Here is a 19,107-nt window from a genome sequence, read left to right as displayed (position 1 = left end):
CTGTATGTGTCCTACTGGCCTGCCATGATGAGTCTTGGCTCATTCTGGGGTTAGGTTATGAAGTCACGCCTAAGATAAAAATGGAATGTAAACAAAATTCCTCCTGGAAACCCTGAGGAAGGTGCCATGTTGAAGACCAGCATCGTGAGGTCCAGTGAAGTTGGTTCCTGCCCATGTGGGAACCGATCATGGTTTTTTTGGTTAAGTACCAAGTGAAGTGGTTGGGCTGTAATTAGGGCCATGTTGTGCAAAACCCACTTATTTTTAGGTGTTAGACTCACAGTCAGATGAGCAGCTCACTTTTGAAAAGGCCCTTGGGAACTGAGAGAGGCCGCAGGAGCAGCAGAGTCACAAGCTTGCCTCAGGCTCTGCCTGTCTGCTCGGTGAGTGGAGAGGCAGGCGGAATGGCCCAAATTACTTAAAATTGGGGAGTTTTTTTCCTTTTTCAAAAAACTTTTTCAGACAAATAACGATTGTGTTTGCCTAAGTGAACTGTGTGTATAATGCCAAATCTCTGTACCCCCCAAGCCAGCACCCCTATGCACTGGATTGTAATTCCCTCTTCCTGCTTGTCTTTGCTAGACTGTAAGCTCCAGGAGAGCAGGGCCCATGTCTGGCTTGTTCAGGGGGGTTTCCCTAGTCCTAGGACCACGCCTGGCACCCAGCAGGTTGTCCGTGAGCAAGTGATGAGTGTGTAAATCCCCCCGCTGCAGGCACAGCTCTGTTCTCCAAGGCCCCAGGGTCCTCGAACAGGCTAGTCCTCGTTTTCCTGCTTGGTACCCTCAACACTTTATTTTCATGTTTTATTTTCCCCACTAGCCTGTGAGCTCATAATGAGCAGGTGTCTTCGTGTTGTTGTCTCTATATCCTCCCACCAGGCCAGTCCAGAGTAGGAAGTGCCTAAAAAGTGTTCGGTAAATGAGTAAATTGTGGTAACCCTGCCCAAGTCTGGCACCTTTGTCTGCAGGCTAGTCTGCTTCTAGCTGAGACCACCAGATTTCAGAATGAGGAAGATTACTCAGAAGTGCGTAAACTGTACTTACATAAGAAAAAAATCTCATTAATTAGACCTCCATAAAATTCAAATTTCAATGATCTGGCCATATCTGAGCTGAAGCTTACCTAGCTTTATAAGGAATTTGCTAGAGAATCATATAAATAGTCCAGAATATTTTTTAGAAAGCATTCATCTGCCACAGGAGAGCAGGAAAGGAAGCTGGCGGGTGAGTGAAAGACCCCAAAGAGGGACTGGTGAGCCAGTCCTCACCCTCTGGTCCTGTTGGTGTGGAAGGGACGGCAGTACAAAGAAGGCGAGAAGCAGCAGCTCGTTCCTGGAGCAGCACTTCTGCGTAAAGCAGCATTCCAGCTCTTAGGGAACGTGCCTGCAGTTATGGGACGATGCTCACAGGCAGTTTGGATCAAAGTGAACAGCAAATCATGGCTTCACACATTGATTAATTGCTGCACAACTAAGTTTGCTGTGTAAGTATTTGCTTTTAAACCTTACGTAACAAATAAATTAGAAGTTAAGCCTTTTTTTTTTCTTTTAAGAACTAAAAGGACAGAATGTTTTTGGTAATCTTGAGAATAGCACACTTGGTTTAAGGCAGATTGTTATTGCATAATCTGACCAACAATAAAACTTTTCTTACATGTTTGTAAAATAAATCTTAGAAGAAAAAACACTGTAGCATTTTGTCAAATGAAATTCTAGGATCTCCTCACAGAACTTTGATGTTCCTTGCACCAATTAGAGGAATGCTGCCTCAGAAGCCTATTTCAAATAGTTGTGAGGCATCGAAGTGGGATTTTGCTGTGCTTTAGATAACACTCTGGAGTATGGGTGGTATTGAACCTGCAAAGTGGGTCCCCTGCGCCAGGGCTCTCACCTGTGTCTGTCTGAGTGGTTCTGAAGGCCCTCTCTGGATGACCAGGGCCTTCAATAGTTGAGACTTCATGTTTCCTCAGACTGTCACCTTGCTCCTGGGCCGGTGCAGGTCAGTGAGGACGAGAGGCCCACATCATGGGCAGGAGAGGAGACAGGGCCTTCTTGTCCCTTCCTGGGGTTGTCATGCTTAATCCTGTGATGTGCCCCCTTTTGTCATTGGCAAGGATTTCTCGGAGGGCCTGTGAGCAAAAGGCAGCACTTTTAGCTCAGGTGGTGTCTTTTGGGAAGAGTCAAAGAGGATGGTGGCTGGTGCTGGGCTTGGAGCGATCTCACATACAAACTGGAAAAGACTGAGCAAGTCTCTTCACCTCTCTGGGCCTCAGTTTCCCTGTCTGTCAAATGAAGCGCTCAACTGGGCTGAGCTCCAGATTTCCTTCTGGTACTAATGTCAGTTCTAGGGTCTTTGCCGTACTTTCCCAAGGAGCATGGGGGTGTAGCTGGACACGAAGGAGGTGGGGGCAAGCAAGAGGCCTAAGCCCTTGGACCTTTGGTTCCGTGACCCAGCGCAACACCTCCCTCCCCAGCCCCTGAGGTAGGAAAGGACAAGAGGATCCTCTCCCTTGCTCTGTCCCTACTAAGTCCCCCTCCCGCAACACACACACAGATACCATTCAGTGTTTTATTTGGGAGATTTTTTACGAGGTAGCCCAGTGTATTAGTCAGCGTGGGCTACCACAACAAAATACTGTAGACTAGGTGGTTTAAGCAACAGAATTTACGTTCTCAGTCTGGAGGCTAGAAGTCCAAGGTCCGGGTACCAGCATAGTTGGGTTCTGGTGAGGCCTCTTCCGGGCTTGCAGACCTCGCTGTGTGCTCACATGGCCTTTCTTTGGTGCATACACATGGAGAGAGAGAGATCTCTGTTCTCTTCTAAGACCACCAAGCCTATTGGATGAGGGCCCTACCTTTATGACCTTAATTGTCTCCTAAAGGCCCTATCTCTAAAGATAGTCACCCTGGGGGTTGTGGCTTCAACATATGGATTTGGGGGGACACAGTTCAGTCCATGCACCCAGTCAATGCCAGGATCCCAGTGTGTGTTTGTGAAATGAGGTCCCTGCTTTTTAAAAGCTCAGGAACTGGGAAGGATTTAGGCCCATGGGTCTGAAGGCAGTGGGGTTTAGAGTGGTTCAGAGTCCTGGTTCAGGAGGAGACAGACCTCTTGCAGTCCTCATTCTGCCACTTACTGGCCACTGGCCTTCGGCAAGGTACTTAACCTCTCTTTGAGCCAACATCCTCGTCTATGAAATCGGGACAACCGAATCGGGTGTCTGTGAGGATCAGATGAGGGCTTTGCGTGGACGGCCCTCGGCCCTGAGTCTGGCTCTCCCTCCTGAGCGCTCAGTCAAGGGTAGTGGTTACTACTGCTCTTCAATCTCCACAGCTCCTCTTTGCCCACTCTGTCCTCCACTGCTGTCCTCGCCTCTAGTCTCAGTAAAGTCCTCACTTTTCCACATTCCCTCCCCCCAGCTTCCTAGGACTCGGGCAAGTGAGTAATTAGGAACATTTCCTGCCTCTTCAGGCTGTGAGGCAGGACTGTGGGAACAGCGCCCACCTGCTGGTGAGTGCAGACATCAGTGCTTTGGACTCACTCTCAGGACGGAACAGTTAATCCTTTACCTCATGCTGAATGTGTCTCCTCCATCCTGTAATTTTCATAACTTTTCATTTTGAAATAATTTCAAAATTACAGAACAGTTTTAAGGGTAGAAGAAAGAACATTTTGCCATGTTTTATCATTCTTTCCCTCCCCTCCCCCCCGAACCATGAACTATTTGAGAGTTACTTGCATACATCTTGTCCCTTTACCCGTTAAACATTGTACATTTCCTAAGAACAAGGACTTTCTCTCATATGACCATAGTATAGTTATCAAATTCAGGAAATGTATAATTTTATCTAGTCAGTACAGTAGGATGGAATCTGTAGTTCATGTTTCAATTTTGCCAACTGTTCCGATAATGTTTTTTAAAGCAGTTTTTCTTCTGGTCTAGGATCCAATCCAGAATCATGCACTGCATTTGGTATCCTCTCTTTAGTCTCCTTTAATCTGGAACAATTCCTTAGCCTTTCTTTGTCTTTTAGGATATTGACATTGTTGAAGAGTCCCGTCCACTTATGTTGTAGCATGTCCCTCATGTTGGTCCCTTAACATTTGTTTAAAATGAGTTAGGAAGCCACTTTCACATTCCTTTTGGATACGCGTGTACTTCCTGAACACCCAACCTTGTACTAGATGCTGTGAGGGGGAGCATTACAACACAGCCTGGTCTGCCCTTGGGATCTTAAGTTTGGGTTCGTGGGCACAGCAGTTACTGTCAGGTGTCAGGGGCTTGAAGGGCCCCTATGCATACTCATGATTAGGAGTCTGCCATGCTGGCACCAACAAGCTTGGGTAAATACATCCTAGATGGATGCAGCATGAATCAGCATTCTAGGTCTCCAAAGATGCAGAAAATGGCCCTGCACCCGCTTCAGCATCCAGTCATCAGCTTTGCCTGGCCTTCTGAGGTGTCCTGAAGTTCACAGTCCAAAAGCAAAGTCCTGCTTCTCAGCAATCTCGAGCAAGCTGTGTCCTGGGTTCTAGGCTGTCTCCGCTGGCCATCTGTTCTGCGGCCTGAGGCTACTCTCTTCACCTTCTGGACCAGTGGTGGGGAGAGGAGCCCCTCTGGCTCTGCCAAGTGCCCCTGGCACTCCAAACAGCTGTGGGGAGAGGAGAGTCACAGCCCTGGAAAGGTGGGCAGAGAGGCCAGGACTCCCACCTGTGACTCGGGATGGGCCTCCTCGTAGTCTGGCAGGCGAAGCATCAGACCTGGAGCTTCGCTTTTTCAGCTGTTTACCTTCTCTGTTGGGTGGTACAGTGTGAAAAATGGTGAATTATAATCTCTACTCAAACAACCTTGTCAGGTCAGGGCACTCTCATACTAGTTATAGGTATTTTGTCAGACCAAAGCAGACACGCAAAAGTGTTTTAGGTGTCATTGATCTTTACTAAACTTTGGCCAAGCAAGGTTTCAGTGTGAGAAACAATGAAGTTGATTTTCATCTAGTCATTAATTCAACGTCATTGTCTGCTATGTTTTAACACTTATATTAACACATCAAAGTGCTCTCTCCCTGGGGATGCAGATAGTCCTGTGAGAGAGACGTAGAGTCCCCTGCCTTTTTGAATGTAAATTAATTAAAATTAAATGAAATGTAAAATTCAGTTCCTCATTTCACTGGTGACGTTTCAAGGGCTCAGTAGCCACACGTGGCCAGGGCCTGCCGTATTGCACAGTGCTGAGCTAGAACATCATCGCAGAGTCCTGTTGGTCAGCACTGCTCTGCACGTCCGACAATCTGGCATGCAGGGGTGCAGGAGAAACTATCTTCTGTGACAGATGGTCGCACAGGGAAAATTTGAGAAATCAGGAAGTTAGCGTTTAAATATGACTGCAGCCTATTGGCAGTATATCCCCTGGGATGCTGGGTTGGGTCAGAGGTATGCCAAAAGATTTATGGAACTTCTTCCATTTTTCTGGTAGCTCGGAGCTCTGTTAGATTAGTTCCAGCATCGTGGTACTGTAGCCAGGTTTTAAAGAGAATGCAGCCAAAGCTGAGTTGAGGCAGTGATTCCACTCAATACATTGGGTCTTTCCACTCACCTGCCCTCTGCAGCCTCGGGGCCGTGAGTGCTCTGGCCAGGTGTAGGAGCCCAGTTTCTAGCTGTGAGGACACCTCCTGTAGGGGGAGACCCCATTCTCCCCGCTGAGGTGACCTCTGCCAAGGACCCCCGGGCTGGGTGCTGGGCTTATGTCTGGTGGGGATCCTGGAGCAGGGCCGGGGACTGGGCTTCACTCATGGATGATAAACAACAGCCGGATTAGAACTGCTCCTGCACCTCCAACGTCTGCTGCCGAGGACATCCAGAGCTGTTCCCAGGCCAGACCCCAGCTCACTGTTTCACGAAAGTGTGGGTGATGGAGCAGGGCTGACATGTGTCTCTAAGCTCCCAGGACCCAGCCCACAGCTGCTGAGGAAGCCACGCAGCCAGCTGTGTACGAGTGGGAGCGTCTTTGAATACTTGAAAGTGCCTGTGGGCCCTTGCCTGTGTGCGTGCCTCTGTCCCCGCCTCCTGGCCGCTGAGCTGAGGGGAAGCTGAACAGGCCGAGGCTCACACCGCTGCCTCTGCTCCAGCTAGGATGTGGCTCTTCCACAGTCTGCTCTACATGACCAGTAAGTCAGCCTCACCCCGTGCCCTGAGGCGCTGCTGTACCCTGAGCGCAGCCTTGCCCGTCTGTCTCTCTGATGGGGCTCAGTCAGAGCCAGAGGTCAGAGAAAGTGTGGGAACTTCCCCAGGGAGATGCTCTTGCTCAGTAGGTCAGATCCCCAGGCTTGCTCGGAAGGGCTTTTGAGGCTCTGTCGACACTGCTGACAGACAGCCTGTGGCTTCAGATTCCAGAGCTCTACCACCCTGCTCCTCCTCCAGCTGCCTCCCCTTCCCCACCCTGGGCCCTCTCCCCACAGCACCCACTCTGGGAGGTGCTGGGGTCTGTGCCAAGTTTGTCCTCAGAGCGTGGAGGCCGATGATGCCCACCCTGGCTGGCAGAGCACCCTTCTGTTACAGCGCAGGGGTTCAGCTGATGAGGGTGAGGACTGTGTGAGAAGGTGAGCATTGGTAGAAACTGTGGGGGCTGTGTCTGTGTGGTAGAGGGCGAATGCACTGGGGGAGCCTGCTTCCTGTTCCTGACGTTAGGGCCAGTACGAGAACCTGTGTGTGGGGAGAGGGGGCACTTTCTCTTCCCGTCACCTGAGGGGTCCCATTCTGGCCTTAAACCTCCCATGGAAGCCACTTGGGGCAAGCCAAGCCATGAGTCTTGCCTGCCCCCAAGGCCCCAGGGATGAGATTGAGCACTTCAGTGAGCCCCTGGAGGCTGCTCAGATCAAGCCTGAGGCTGGGGTGGTCCTGCCTAGTGATCTGGGCAGGCTTCCTGGGGATCTCCTGCGCTGGTCAGAAGCTGACAGAAGAGTGACATGAACCTCAGGCAGATGTGTTTCAAGGCTCCTGGAGCCTGAGTTCTCCCTGAAGGATGGGTGGGGGCCGGCAGGTGAGTGCCAGTGTCTGAGAGAGCTGAGTCCATGCTGGGAGGGCACTCAGAATTAGCATCCACCATGAGGCCTGACCACCCAGGAGGCAGGCCAGACCTGCGTAGAGCACCAGCAAAGCATATGTTTTGGGACACATTTTAATATTTGATATTTCAAAAACATCAAAATAGTCATCATGGAAAGGTCAGCAGTTTGTTGAACTTCCTTTTCCTTATTTTACAGTTTAGACTTACCTGTATTTTCAGTTACGTGGTGGGGGTGGAGAGGGTCTCACGCTTTTTTATGGCTTAAGGCTTTGATCCCCCATCACCAAGAATGTCCAGAGAAGAGGCTTAGACTAGACTCTGGTCCCCCCCTCCCGGCACTGAGGAGGTGACTGAGGCCCAGAGAGGGGCAGTGACTGTCCAGGGTTACAAGCAAGAACCAGTAGAAACGGGACTCCAGCCCAGGCCTCCCTCTTGCCTTCAGCTCTACAATGCCCCACGGCCTGGGACATTAACCCCGGCATCACTCTGGGCTCCTGATCATGTGTCTCCTGTGGCCTCTGGAATGACCAGCCATCGCCCCAGCACCTTTTTCAGCAGGTGACATTTATCTGACGCCTTCTGAGGCCTGGGCACTCTGCAGGCTGGTGGACAGCAGACAGCAGGATGAAGACAGGCTTGCAAGGAGGTCTCTTAGCCCGCAGCTTGGCTAAGCTACGGGAAGAGGGTGAGAGCAGGGCCCAGCAGGTCCAGTCTGAATGGGAGAAAGGAAGCTGTGGCAGTTCTGCTCCAAGCTGTGGGGTCCTGAGACTTAGGGAGGGACCAATCCTAAAGAGCTTCCTGGAGGAGGTGAGACTGGCACTGAGTCTTAAGGGCTGGGGAGAGTCTGAGAAAGTGACAAGAAGATGGTGGGGAGGGTAGGAGGAACCCCTCAGACTGTGATGCCAGGCCCTCGGCTCTGATTCCTGTGCCTGGCTGGGCCTCCCTAGGCTGGAGAGACTCCTGGCCTGCCCCTGACCTTCCACCCTTCCCAAGCCACCCCCTGTAGTGATGTCCACTTCTCATCCGTGGGAGCAGATGAGAGAACTCCAGTTGTCAGAGAGGTCTTGAGTCAGGGGCAGACACACTGAAACCCTGCAGCTGCCCATAGCCCCGCCCCTAGCCGCGTATCCTACAGCCTGTGGTCCCAGGTCAGTCTTCACCATTCTGTGACCACAGCCACTCACTTCTCCCTGCCGGGTCTCAGAGGTTGAGTCTGCATCCCTCGTGTGAGGAAGGAAACTGTGCTATCAGCTTATGAAAGCTTACAGTGGTGAAGGAGCCAGAAGTCCAGGTCCTGCTCTGCTGTTGCCCCAACTTCAGTCTGAGGCCTGTGGCCCTGCTGGGGGAGTAGGGAGGTGGCAGACCCTCCTCTGCCAGGGGCACAACCCCAGACCGGTGTGCAAGTGTGTGACAGAAAACCTTCGTCACTGGGGATAGGGGACTGAAGTGTCTGAGGTGGCTCTGAGGATGGGGAATGTCTTTAGGAAGCACAGACTTGGGGGGAGCTGGGGGAGACTTTCTGTGCAGGAGAAACATTATGGATGAAGACGTGGGGTCTGAGGAGTCTGTTCAGGAAGATGCAGGCTGAGGATTGAGTGGGAGCAGAAGGCTCTCTGCTCTGACTTGCCTGTCCCCCACAACCAGGACATGCTGGGCCCTGGGGGTGAGGGCGCACCGTCCGTGTCCTTGGGCCCCCGTGTGAAGAGAAAGCAGGTCACACACATTCAGTGATACCTCTAGCCCCAGCCCGAGGGGCCGCTGTGGATGCCTTCAGGTCTCGCACCCAGGGTTGGGGAAAGGGTGCTCCAGGCAGAGGTACGATGCCAGAGAAGTGCAGTGTTCGTGGGCAAGCCTTATGGAGCATGGCCATGGGGGAACCAACATCTCCAACCTTCTCTGGGTGGCTGGCTCGTACGCTGTGTATGGGGGGACGCGTGGGCAGTCAGGCTGGAGAGGTCCAGGGTGCCAGGCCGAGGGAGCTCGGACCTCACCCTGAAGGCGGTGGGAAGCCACAGCAGGTGTGGAGCAGGCAGTGACAATAAGACTTGCATGCTGCATGGAAGGAGGAGTCCTGGAGAAAGGAGAGGCAGAGAGGCCAGAGAGGAGGCTTCTGCGGTGGTCCTGTCCGGGGGTGTTGGGGTAGGTGGGCTTGGGGAGGAGGAGCCACTCCTGAGAAATATTTAGGAGGAAGATCCACAAGTGCCTGGGGCAGTGCTCAGGACCTGTGGGCCATTGTTATTGGGTTGACTGTGGAGGGGGCGGGAGGGGAGGGCTTGGGTGACGAGGTTGGGGTAGACGATAAGGCTCCTGTGTGGAAGGCTGAGGTGGGTGGGCCACCGCAAGGGACAGGCACCTGACAGACGCCTCTGAAGCCTGGCCTCTGCCTGGCCTTTCCGAGTGCTCTGGGCCAGGCATCACGACGCCCGAGTTTGGGCCCAGCTCTACAGCCGGCTCCTGGTGTAAACTGGGGCACCGTGCCCCCTGGGCCTCTGTTGGCTGTGAGAACGTGCATTTAAAATGCCCAGTGTGCTGGGTGAGATGGGGTTGAGCGGGGAGGTGGCGGTGGCTGACAGGATGGAGGGAGGGTCAGGGTCTGACTCCGTCAGCACATGACTGGGGACAGCTTGGGGAGGCGGCCCTGTGGTTAGTGTAGTCACATGCTGGTTCAGCGGGGCTCTCGTGTCTGACAGCACACAACGGGGGCTTGAGAAGGAGGGCAGGGCTGTCGGAGAGAATGTGACAGGCCTCCCTTGTGGTTATGACACTAATGTCAGCACCCACATACTGCGCCTCCAAGGTGTCAGATGCTGGGCTGGGCATTGCCCCATTTGATCTGCACAGCATGATGTCACAGATGGGGAAACTGGGGTGAGGTGACAGCCCGAGGTCTTTCAGTGACTCTGTGGCAAAGCAAGGATTTGAACTCAGGACTGTCTCCCTCTGAGGCCCATGCTGTTTTCTCTGAGTCTCGGTGGGAAGTGGGAAGGGAAGGGGTTGCCTGATCTAGGGGCAGCCCAGGCAAAGGTAAATGTGAGGGGCCTAGAGGGCGTCTGCTGGAGCAGGGTGACCCACGCCTGGCAGATCCCAGGCGCGAGCTGGCTCTCAGCGGTGCTGCGGGTAACTGGGAAAGCTCAGCGAGTACTGTGACCCCTCACACCTCTCTGCCGCCACAGGAGGGTCTCGCTGACCTAGTCACCAGTTCTAACCCAGAACTCTGCCCCAGCTCAGGGAGCTGCTGGCACAACGGGAGCCGTGCCCAGCTTCTGCAGACCATTTGTGGCCCTGCCCTCTCTCTGTTTACCAACCCCTCCGTGCCTCCAGTTTTTACTAAAGGCTTTGGAATTAGGCAGACCTGGCCCCAGGCACAATTATTCAGTTTGCTGATGGGCCACGAGCAAATCACTCGCCCTCTCTGAGCCTCAGCACCTGGCATGGTGCCTGGAGGACAGCGGGTGCTCCAGGAGGGTAGATGTGATTGTCTCTCTGCTCATCTCCTCTCTTCCCCCTTAGGGATCTCACACCAAGATGAACAAAGTGAAATGGGGATGGGGAGTGGGTGGGGAACAGGAGTCTCTGGCCCCCTCTGACATTTCCAGGGTACCTCTTCTGGGCCTGGCCCTGTGCTGAGCTGGGCTTTGCGGTTGGGGGGTATCGCGGATGACTCAGATCAGATCACAGCTTGGGGTAGACAGACTTAATCACAGATCACTCTGACCCAGACAGGATTTAGTCAGAGCCAGACAGAGACACCACAGGATGTTGGGGACAAGTGAGTTACTCTGGCTGAGAATCTCGCTTGGCTCCTGGGGCAAGGAGTGCCTAAGCAGGGCCCTAAAGGATGGGGCAGAGTAGAAGAGTGGTGAGGAAGTCATGCTGGGCAGAGAGTACTGCTTGTGCAAAGGCCCAGGGGTGGGAAGGGTGCAGAATTCAGGGAGTGTGGTGTAGAGGAGCTCCGCATGGCTGAAGAGCAGACCTAGCAGATGGGGCATCGGGCTGGGCAGGGAGGTGCTACTGATGCCCAGTGAGGAGACGGGACTTATCTCAGGGGTTTCAAATCATGTCTGTCAGTTACATGTGGAAAGGGGGAAAGGAGGCCTTCCAAACACCCCGTGTAAGAAGCTGGTGGTCCTCATGTTTTAGTTCTCTCCTGGTCAGTTCACTGACATCCTCTCTTTTTTGTTTTTGAGGAAGACTGGCCCTGAGTTAACATCCACCTCCAATCCTCCCCTTCTTTTTTGCTAAGGAAGATTGGCCCTGAGCTAACATCCATGCCCATCTTCCTCTATTTTATATGTGGGATGCCTGCCACAGCATGGCTTGTTAAGTGGTGCATAGGTCCGCACCAGGGATCCAGACTGGCAAACTCTAGGCCACCATAGCAGAATGTGTGAACTTAACCACTGCGCCACCGGGCTGGCCCCTCGATGATGTCCACTCTTACCCAGCCTGGCTGAGCAGGAAATACAGGGCTCAGCATGAACTGGACCAAGGAGCCTGAGTCCAAACTCCCTGTCAGTTATCCTTTATCTGAGCTCTGTGTTCATGAAGGACAGTGCTCTCCACTCCCCAGCTGGGGTCTTGATCTGGAGCCCTTGGGGGCCCATGGGCTGTCCACAGGAGTCTATGAGCCCCCTTGCCCATCCAGCACCTACCAAGTGTGGCCGCTGCACCAGGCCCTGGGGTGATGCGGTGAACTAGCAGACACACACAGTCTTTGCCCTGGTGGGGCTCACCAGTGGGCAGACAGTCACCGGCAATAAGCAAAGAAGGAGATGAGCAAGGTCATTTCAGATTGTGGTAAGAGGCTGTCGGGGTACTGAGTGCCCAGGAGGGGGTTCAGCACTTCGGGGAGAGTAAGATTTGTGTAAATGTGCTCTTGGGGGGTTGGGGAGAGTTCTGACGCTGTCATCAGATTCGCAGAGGCATCCATGGCCCCCAGACAGGGAAGAGCTCATGGTCTGGAGGCATTGTCTGCATTTTACTTTGGGGTGACGGCAGGGAGGACACAACTGACAGCGCTGTCAAAACTGGGGTGCAAGTTTGTTCATTCTATTTCGTTGTTGTTTGTTTTTTACCCCACCCTGCCCCCATTCTTCTAGTGTTCTTGCTAAGAGAACCCTCAGGGAAACTTTTTTCTGGTTTTCTGTTTTTTTTCTGCTTCATCAACATAGTTTTTTCCCAATTTTGTGGACACTGTGAATGGTATAACCAATTGTTTTCATCCTTATATTGGCTTCAAGAGAATTCATTCATTTATTTATTTATTCGGCAAATAATTTTATTAAGTGCCAGTGCTGTGTTCAGAGACTAAAGTGGGACCCATCATAGAAACTACTTGTTGATAGACAAGATAGCTGAGCCTCCTTCTTGGTTTACTCTGAACCCTTCCTTTTTTTCAGCCGTCTTTTTTTTTTTTGAGGAAGATTAGCCCTGAGCTAACATCTGCTGCCAATCCTCCTCTTTTTGCTGAGGAAGACTGGCCCTCAGCTAACATCGGTGCCCATCTTCCTCTACTTCATATGTGGGACACCTACCACAGCATGGCTTGCCAAGTGGTGCCATGTCTGCACCCGGGATCCGAGCCAGCGAACCCCAGGCCACTGAAGCAGAACGTGTGCACTTAACGGCTAAGCCACTGGGCCAGGCCCCTCACCCGTCTTTTTCTAACTATTATTTTCCTTCTGTCCTTTTTTTTTTTGCCTGCCCCAGTATTTTAAAACAAGTTTTACCTCAGTGTATTGTGTATTTTTATGCATCACCACAAATCATTCTGGGAAGGCAGAGGTGTGGAGGGAGGCGAATGGAGTACAGAGCCAGCTGTGGGCCAGGCACAGGGAGAGGCACTGGGAATGCAGAGATGGGGGAGTAGACGCTGCCCCCGAGCCCCCTCACAGTCCACCTCCTCCTTGAGCCTGTGGAAGGGTGGTTTTTGGTAACAAAATTTTAAGCATGTACAAAAGTAGAGAAAATAACAATAATCAACCCAATACACCCATCACCCAGATGACACGATTATCAGGATTTGCCACGCTTGCTGCAGTTATTTCACTGTCCCTTCTTGTTTCCTTTGCCAACACATTTTAAATCCTTGCTGCTCAGAATTTTCTCAGGGGACCAGCAGCGTGGCCCCATTTAGGAGCTTGTCAGACTAGATCTCAGCCCCGCTGCCTCACCTACTGAATGGAAGTCTGCATTCTAAGAAGACTCTTGGGAGATTGGTTTGCATGCTAATGTTTCAGAAGCATTATTTTATTTTTTTAACTAATTAATTTATTTAGTTATATTTTTTTGCTGAGGAAGATTCGCCCTGAGCTAACGTCTGCCGCCCATCTTCCTCTTTTTGTCTGTGAGCTGCTACCACATCATGGCCACTGACAGACGAGTGGTGTAGGTCCACACCCAGAAACGAAACCTGGGCTGCTGAAGTGGAGTGCACCAAACTTAACCACTAGACCACCAGAGCTGGCCCCAAAGCATTATTTTTAAAAAAACCCACACATCGTGGAATTTTCATCAGAGTCATTTCACCCCTAAATGCTTCAGTAGGCATTGAAGTACATGGGTTTTACTTGCAGGGCTGCAATGTTCTTATCACCTAACAAAATTAACAATAATTCTTTGGTATCATCTAATACCCAGTTCATATCCTTTTCTTCCTGATGGTCTCCAAATGTCTATTTTTTAACAGTTGGTGTGTTCATATCAAGATTCAGATAAGGTCCACACGTTCCCTTTGGTTGTAATGCCTCTTAGTCCACAGTGGCCCCCTCACCCATTTTTGGGATTGTGTGTTTTTGAGTCTCTGCTTTATTGCAGAGCTTGGTCGCTTGTCTTATAGAACATTGTCATTCAGGATTTGTGTGTTTGCTTCCTCTTGGTGTGATTTTTCTTTCTATCTCCTGAATTTCCCAAAACCTGGAAGTTAGTGCTAAGGCCTTTGTTAAATTCAGGTCTAACTTTTTTGGGGAGCATAGTCTAAGCCATGATGAGGATTTTGCCATGCTTCCTGCATTTATCTCACTCCCCCTTTTTGGTTCCTTGGCTGAAGTATTTTAAAGACTTGCTACTCAAAATCTGGTCTGAGGACAGCAGCATGGGCATCACGTGGGAACTTGTTAGAAATGCAGAGTCTTAGGCCCCCGTATCCTTCCCAGGGCCTCACACCAGGAGGTGCATGTGCCTGGGACCCCTCTTGGGGATGCTAAGCTTAACTGGTGAGCTCAGGGGGTGTCAGCCTAAGGGTAAACTTCTCTATCAAACTTCCATCTAGTAGTTTCATCCATCGATGATCATGGCCTGAATTAATTAGTGTTCCTTTATGGCTTGCAAAATTGTGTTTTTGTGCTTCTATTATTCCTCCCACATTCATTAGTACTAATTCTTCTGTAAAGAACTTTTTCTCATCAACTAGGACTATTTGGTGACCCTGAAATGCAGTTTATGTATGAAATGCAAGAAAATTCCTTCTCACCTTCCCTTTACTAGTCAGTTTTCAGAATAAGGGGATGGTGCCCTTGTTACTTTCAATGGTGGCCAATGCAGTGTTCTGATTCCTTTTGTTTTTATTTTTTTCTCTTTCTTTCTTTTAAATATCATTATGAACTCATGGAATTTTATATATTCAATGTGTCTCAAACACTTGCAATTATTATTTTTTAATGTAAATGTTTTTTAAAGTATGACATACAGAAAAACGGACAAATTCAGATCAGTGAATTCTCAAATTAAATCAAATCCATGTCACTAGTACCCGTTTCAAGAAACAGAACATTACCAGCACCCCAGAAGTATCCTCTGTCATCCCCTCCAGTCACTACCTTACCCCCAAGGTAACCACTTTCCTGACCTATAATACCATAGATGAGTTTGCCTGTTTTAAATTTTATATAAATGGAATTAACAGTATATTCTATTTTATTCCTGGCGTGTTTCACTCAACACTGTGTTTATGAGGTCCATCCACCTTATTGTAGATTATTTTCTTTGCTGTAGAGTATTCCATTGGTGACTATACCACAACTTATTTATCCTTGCTATTGTTGGTGGGTATTTGGGTTGTTCCAGTTCAGGGTTATTATGAATAGTGAGGCTATGAACATTCTTGTACATGTCATTTTGTGGACATATAAACACATTTCTGTTGGGTATATGCCTAAGAGTGGAATTGCTGGGTCATGAGTTATGCATATTCTCAGCTTTAATCGACACCAGCAAATGGTTTTTAAAGGAGTTGTACAAGTTTACACTCCTACCGGCAGTAGTTGAGAGTTCTAGTTGTTCCACATCATTGTCAAAACTTAGTATTGTCTTTCTCATTTTAGCCATTCTGGTGGTTGTGTAATGGTGTCACGTCGTGGTTTTAATTTGCCTTTCTCAGAAGTCTAGCGAGTGCCTTCTCATGTGATTATTTGCCATTTGGATCATCTCTTTTGTGAAATGTCATTTTTCTGTGGGCTTGCATACCTTTTTTCTTATTGATCTATAAGAATTCTTTACATGTCCTGATATAAATCTTTCATCAGATGTTTGCATTGCAAATATCTTCACTCACTCTGTGGCTTGCCTTTTCACTGTCTTGATGGTTTCTTTTGATAAACAGAAGTTCTTAAGTTTAACGAAGTTCGGTTTATCAATTCTTTCCTTTACGGTTAGTGTTTTTTGTGTCCTGTTTAAAAAATATTTGTCTGCTCCAAAGTCCTCTGTCTTCTCTTAAAAGCTTTATTGTTTTATTTTCCATGTTTGGATGTACAATCCGTCTAAATCCACTTTAAATCTTCACTCCATCTGGAACTGATTTTTTGCATACGATGTGAGAGAAGAGTCAAGAGTAATTTTTTTTCACTGTTGATATCCAAGTGACCCAGCACCACTTATTAACAAGATCATCTTTCCTCACTGTTCTTCACTGTCACCTTTGACATAAATCAGGTGACCATATGCTTTTGGACTCTTTTGTTCCTTTTGTCTATTTGTCTAAGCTTGTGCCAGTATACTTCTGTCTTAATGACTATGACTTTATAATAAGTCTTGGTAAATGATAGTGTAAGTCCTACAGGTTTGTTATTCTTCAAGAGTGCCTTGACTATTCTTGCTCTCTGCATTTTCATATAAATTTTTAAATCGACCTGTTAACATCCCCTCCCCTCCAATAATTTGCTGGGGTTTTGATTGGGCTGTTATTGAAGCTATAGATCAATATAGTGATAATCGATAACAATATTGAGTCTTCTAATTCATCAGCACGATCTGTTTCTCTATTTAGATTTTCTTTAATTTCTCCCAATATTCTACAGTTTTAAATGTAGAGGTTTTGTATATCATTAGTTATATTTATTTTTGGGTGTTTGATTTCTTTATATCTTTTGTTAATGGCATGTTTTAAAATTTTTCATCCTTTATTTTATCATTGATGGTCTATAGAAGTCCAGTGGTTCTTTGTATGTTGCCTCTTTATCCAGTGACCTGGTAAAGGCACTTATTAATTCTCAATGTTTGTGGATCTGTTGGATTTTTCAATCTACCCAATGATGTTATCTGCAAATAATGACAGTTTTTTTCCTTTTTAATCTTTATGCCCTATGTTTTTTTTCTTTTCTTACTACTTTAAGACCTCCAGTAGGGGCTGGCCCAGTGGCACAGCAGTTAAGTGCACATATTCCACTTTGGCGGCCTGGGGTTCACTTGTTCAGATCCCGGAAGCGGACATGGCACCGCATGGCAAGCCATGCTGTGGTAGGCATCCCACATAGAAAGTAGAGGAAGATGGGCATGGATGTTAGCTCAGGGCCAGTCTTCCTTAGCAAAAAGAGGAGGATTGGCGGCAGCTGTTAGCTCAGGGCTAATCTTCCTCGGGGGGGGGGGAAAAAAAAAGACCTCCAGTAAAATGTTGAATAGAAGTGGTAGGATTGGGCATCCTTGTGCTCATGCCTGATTTTAAGGGAAAAGCTCAGGGCCGGCCTGGTGGCAAAGTGGTTAAGTGCACACATTCTGCTTCGGCGGCCTGGGGTTTGCAGGTTCGGATCCTGGGTGCAGACATGGCACTACTTGGTTTGGATCCCGGGTGCGGACATGGCACCGCTTGGCACGCCATGCTGTGGTAGGCTAATCTTCCTCAAAAAAAAAAAAAAAAGGGGGGGGGAAGCTTTCAATAACTCAACATTAAGAATGATGTTTGTTGAAGGACTTTTGTGGATATTCTTGATCAGATTAAAGAAATTCCCTTCTATTCCTAGCTTGCTATGAATTTTTGTCACACATCAGTATTAAACAGTTTGTAGAAGATCAATATTTCTTCTTTAAATGTTTGGAACAGTTCATCAGTGAAGCCCCTCTGGCTTGGAATTCCTCCTACAGTTTTTATTTATTTATTTTTTGAGGAAGATTAGCCCTGAGCTAACAGCTGCCGCCAATCCTCCTCTTTTTGCTGAGGAAGACTGGCCCTGAGCTAACATCCATGCCCATCTTCCTCTACTTTCTATGTGGGACTCCTGCCACAGCATGGCTTGCCAAGCGGTGCCATGTCTGCACCCGGGATCCAGGTCAGTGAACCCCGGGCCGCGGAAGTGGAACGTGCGAACTTAACTGCTTCACAACCGGGCCGACCCCTAAGGTTTTTATTTTAATAATGGATTAAATTTCTTTTATATGGGATTATTCAGATTACATTTCTTTTGTCAATTTTCGTAAATATTTATTTCAAGGAATTTGTCCATTTCACTTAAATTGTCACAGCTTACTGGTATAAAGTTGTACATACTATCCTCTTATTACTTCTTAGGATCTATTCTGATGGCCTCTTTTTCATTCGTATTGGTAATTTGTGTGGTTTCTTTATTTTTTTCTTGATCAGTTGCTAGAAGTTTATCAGTTTTATTATTGTTTTTAAAAAACAAACTTTAGCTTTGTTGATTTTCTCTGCCATAGGTTAGTTTTCTGTCTCACTGATATATGCTCATATTTTCATTCCTTCCTGTACTTTCTTTGGGTTTGATTTGCTATTGTTTTAGCTTTTTGAGTTGGAAGCTTAGCTAATTGATTTTCTGCCTTCCTCCTTTTTTAACATATGCACTAAGGCGGTATGTTTCTCCTAAGCACTGCTTTAACTGTATGCCCAGTTTTCGATTTGTCATATCTTTAATTCTCATTCAGTTCAAAGTATTTAAAAATTTCCATTGTATTTCACCTTTGACCCTAGGTTACTTAGAAGTGCATTACTTAATTTCCAAGAAGTTCAGATTTTTCTAGTTTTCTTTTGTTATTGATTTCTAGTTTAATTCCACTTTCATCGGAGAACATAGTCTGAACCATTTCACTCCACTGGAATTTATTGAGGCTTGCTTTATGACTCAGCCGTACGGTCAATTTTGGTAAATGCTTCATGTGCTCTTGAAAAAATGTTTATTTTACCATTGTTGGGTACTGTGTTCTGTTAGTTAATTAGATCAAGCTTGTTAATTGTGTTGTTCAGACCTTCTATATCTTTACTGACTTTTTTGGTCTGCTTTTATAACTAATGTGAAAGGTTTGTTAAAGCATTAAAGTCTCCCACTTTGGTTGTGGATGTTTGCATTTTTCCTCTTAATTCAGTCAATTTTTGCTTTCTATATTTTGAAGTGATGTTATTGGATACATACAGACTTAAAATTGTTATATCTTCCCGGTGAATGAAGAACAACATTTTTGTATGTGTGTATTTCCTTCTCTTCCTTATAGAGAAGATAAAATAGTCTGTAAACCTATCCTTTGTCTAATGATTTAAATTTATTCCTAAAATTTCTACAGCTAAGTGAAAAAAAATTAACTGGAAAAAAATATTTCCATCAATTTCAATGGAAAAATTGTGATGCATTCCATCCAACCCAATACCCACACAATTTTTACTGATGGAAAATTTACTGATTGACCAATGAAAAAAGTTTACATTAGAAAAAATAATTTGAGGGGCTGGCCCCGTGGCCGAGTGGTTGGGTTCGCGCGCTCCGCTGCAGGCGGCCCAGTGTTTCGTTAGTTCGAATCCTGGGCGCGGACATGGCGCTGCTCATC

At 48.0% G+C, this 19,107-nt stretch overlaps 1 protein-coding gene across 5 annotated transcripts in view; it reads left to right on the top strand.

Annotated features, from left to right (window-relative positions):
- The first annotated feature begins 5,967 nt into the window (after positions 1 to 5,967).
- The window catches only part of ITGAE (integrin subunit alpha E), a 65,920-nt gene continuing 52,780 nt past the window's right edge, over positions 5,968 to 19,107 (top strand). For all 5 annotated transcript variants that reach the window (XR_002811660.2, XR_001377446.3, XM_014727998.3 and 2 more), the window contains exon 1: positions 5,968 to 6,166. Coding sequence is in view for 3 of the 5 variants with exons in the window: in XM_014727998.3 (XP_014583484.1) it covers positions 6,133 to 6,166 (34 nt within the window). In the remaining 2 variants the exon portion in view is untranslated. The remainder of the gene's footprint in view (positions 6,167 to 19,107) is intronic.

The sequence above is a fragment of the Equus caballus genome, chromosome 11 (assembly GCF_041296265.1).
Source record: "Equus caballus isolate H_3958 breed thoroughbred chromosome 11, TB-T2T, whole genome shotgun sequence".
Taxonomy (NCBI): Eukaryota; Metazoa; Chordata; class Mammalia; order Perissodactyla; family Equidae; genus Equus; species Equus caballus.
Note: the sequence above shows the minus strand (reverse complement) of the source record. Positions and strands in the feature narration are given on the sequence as shown.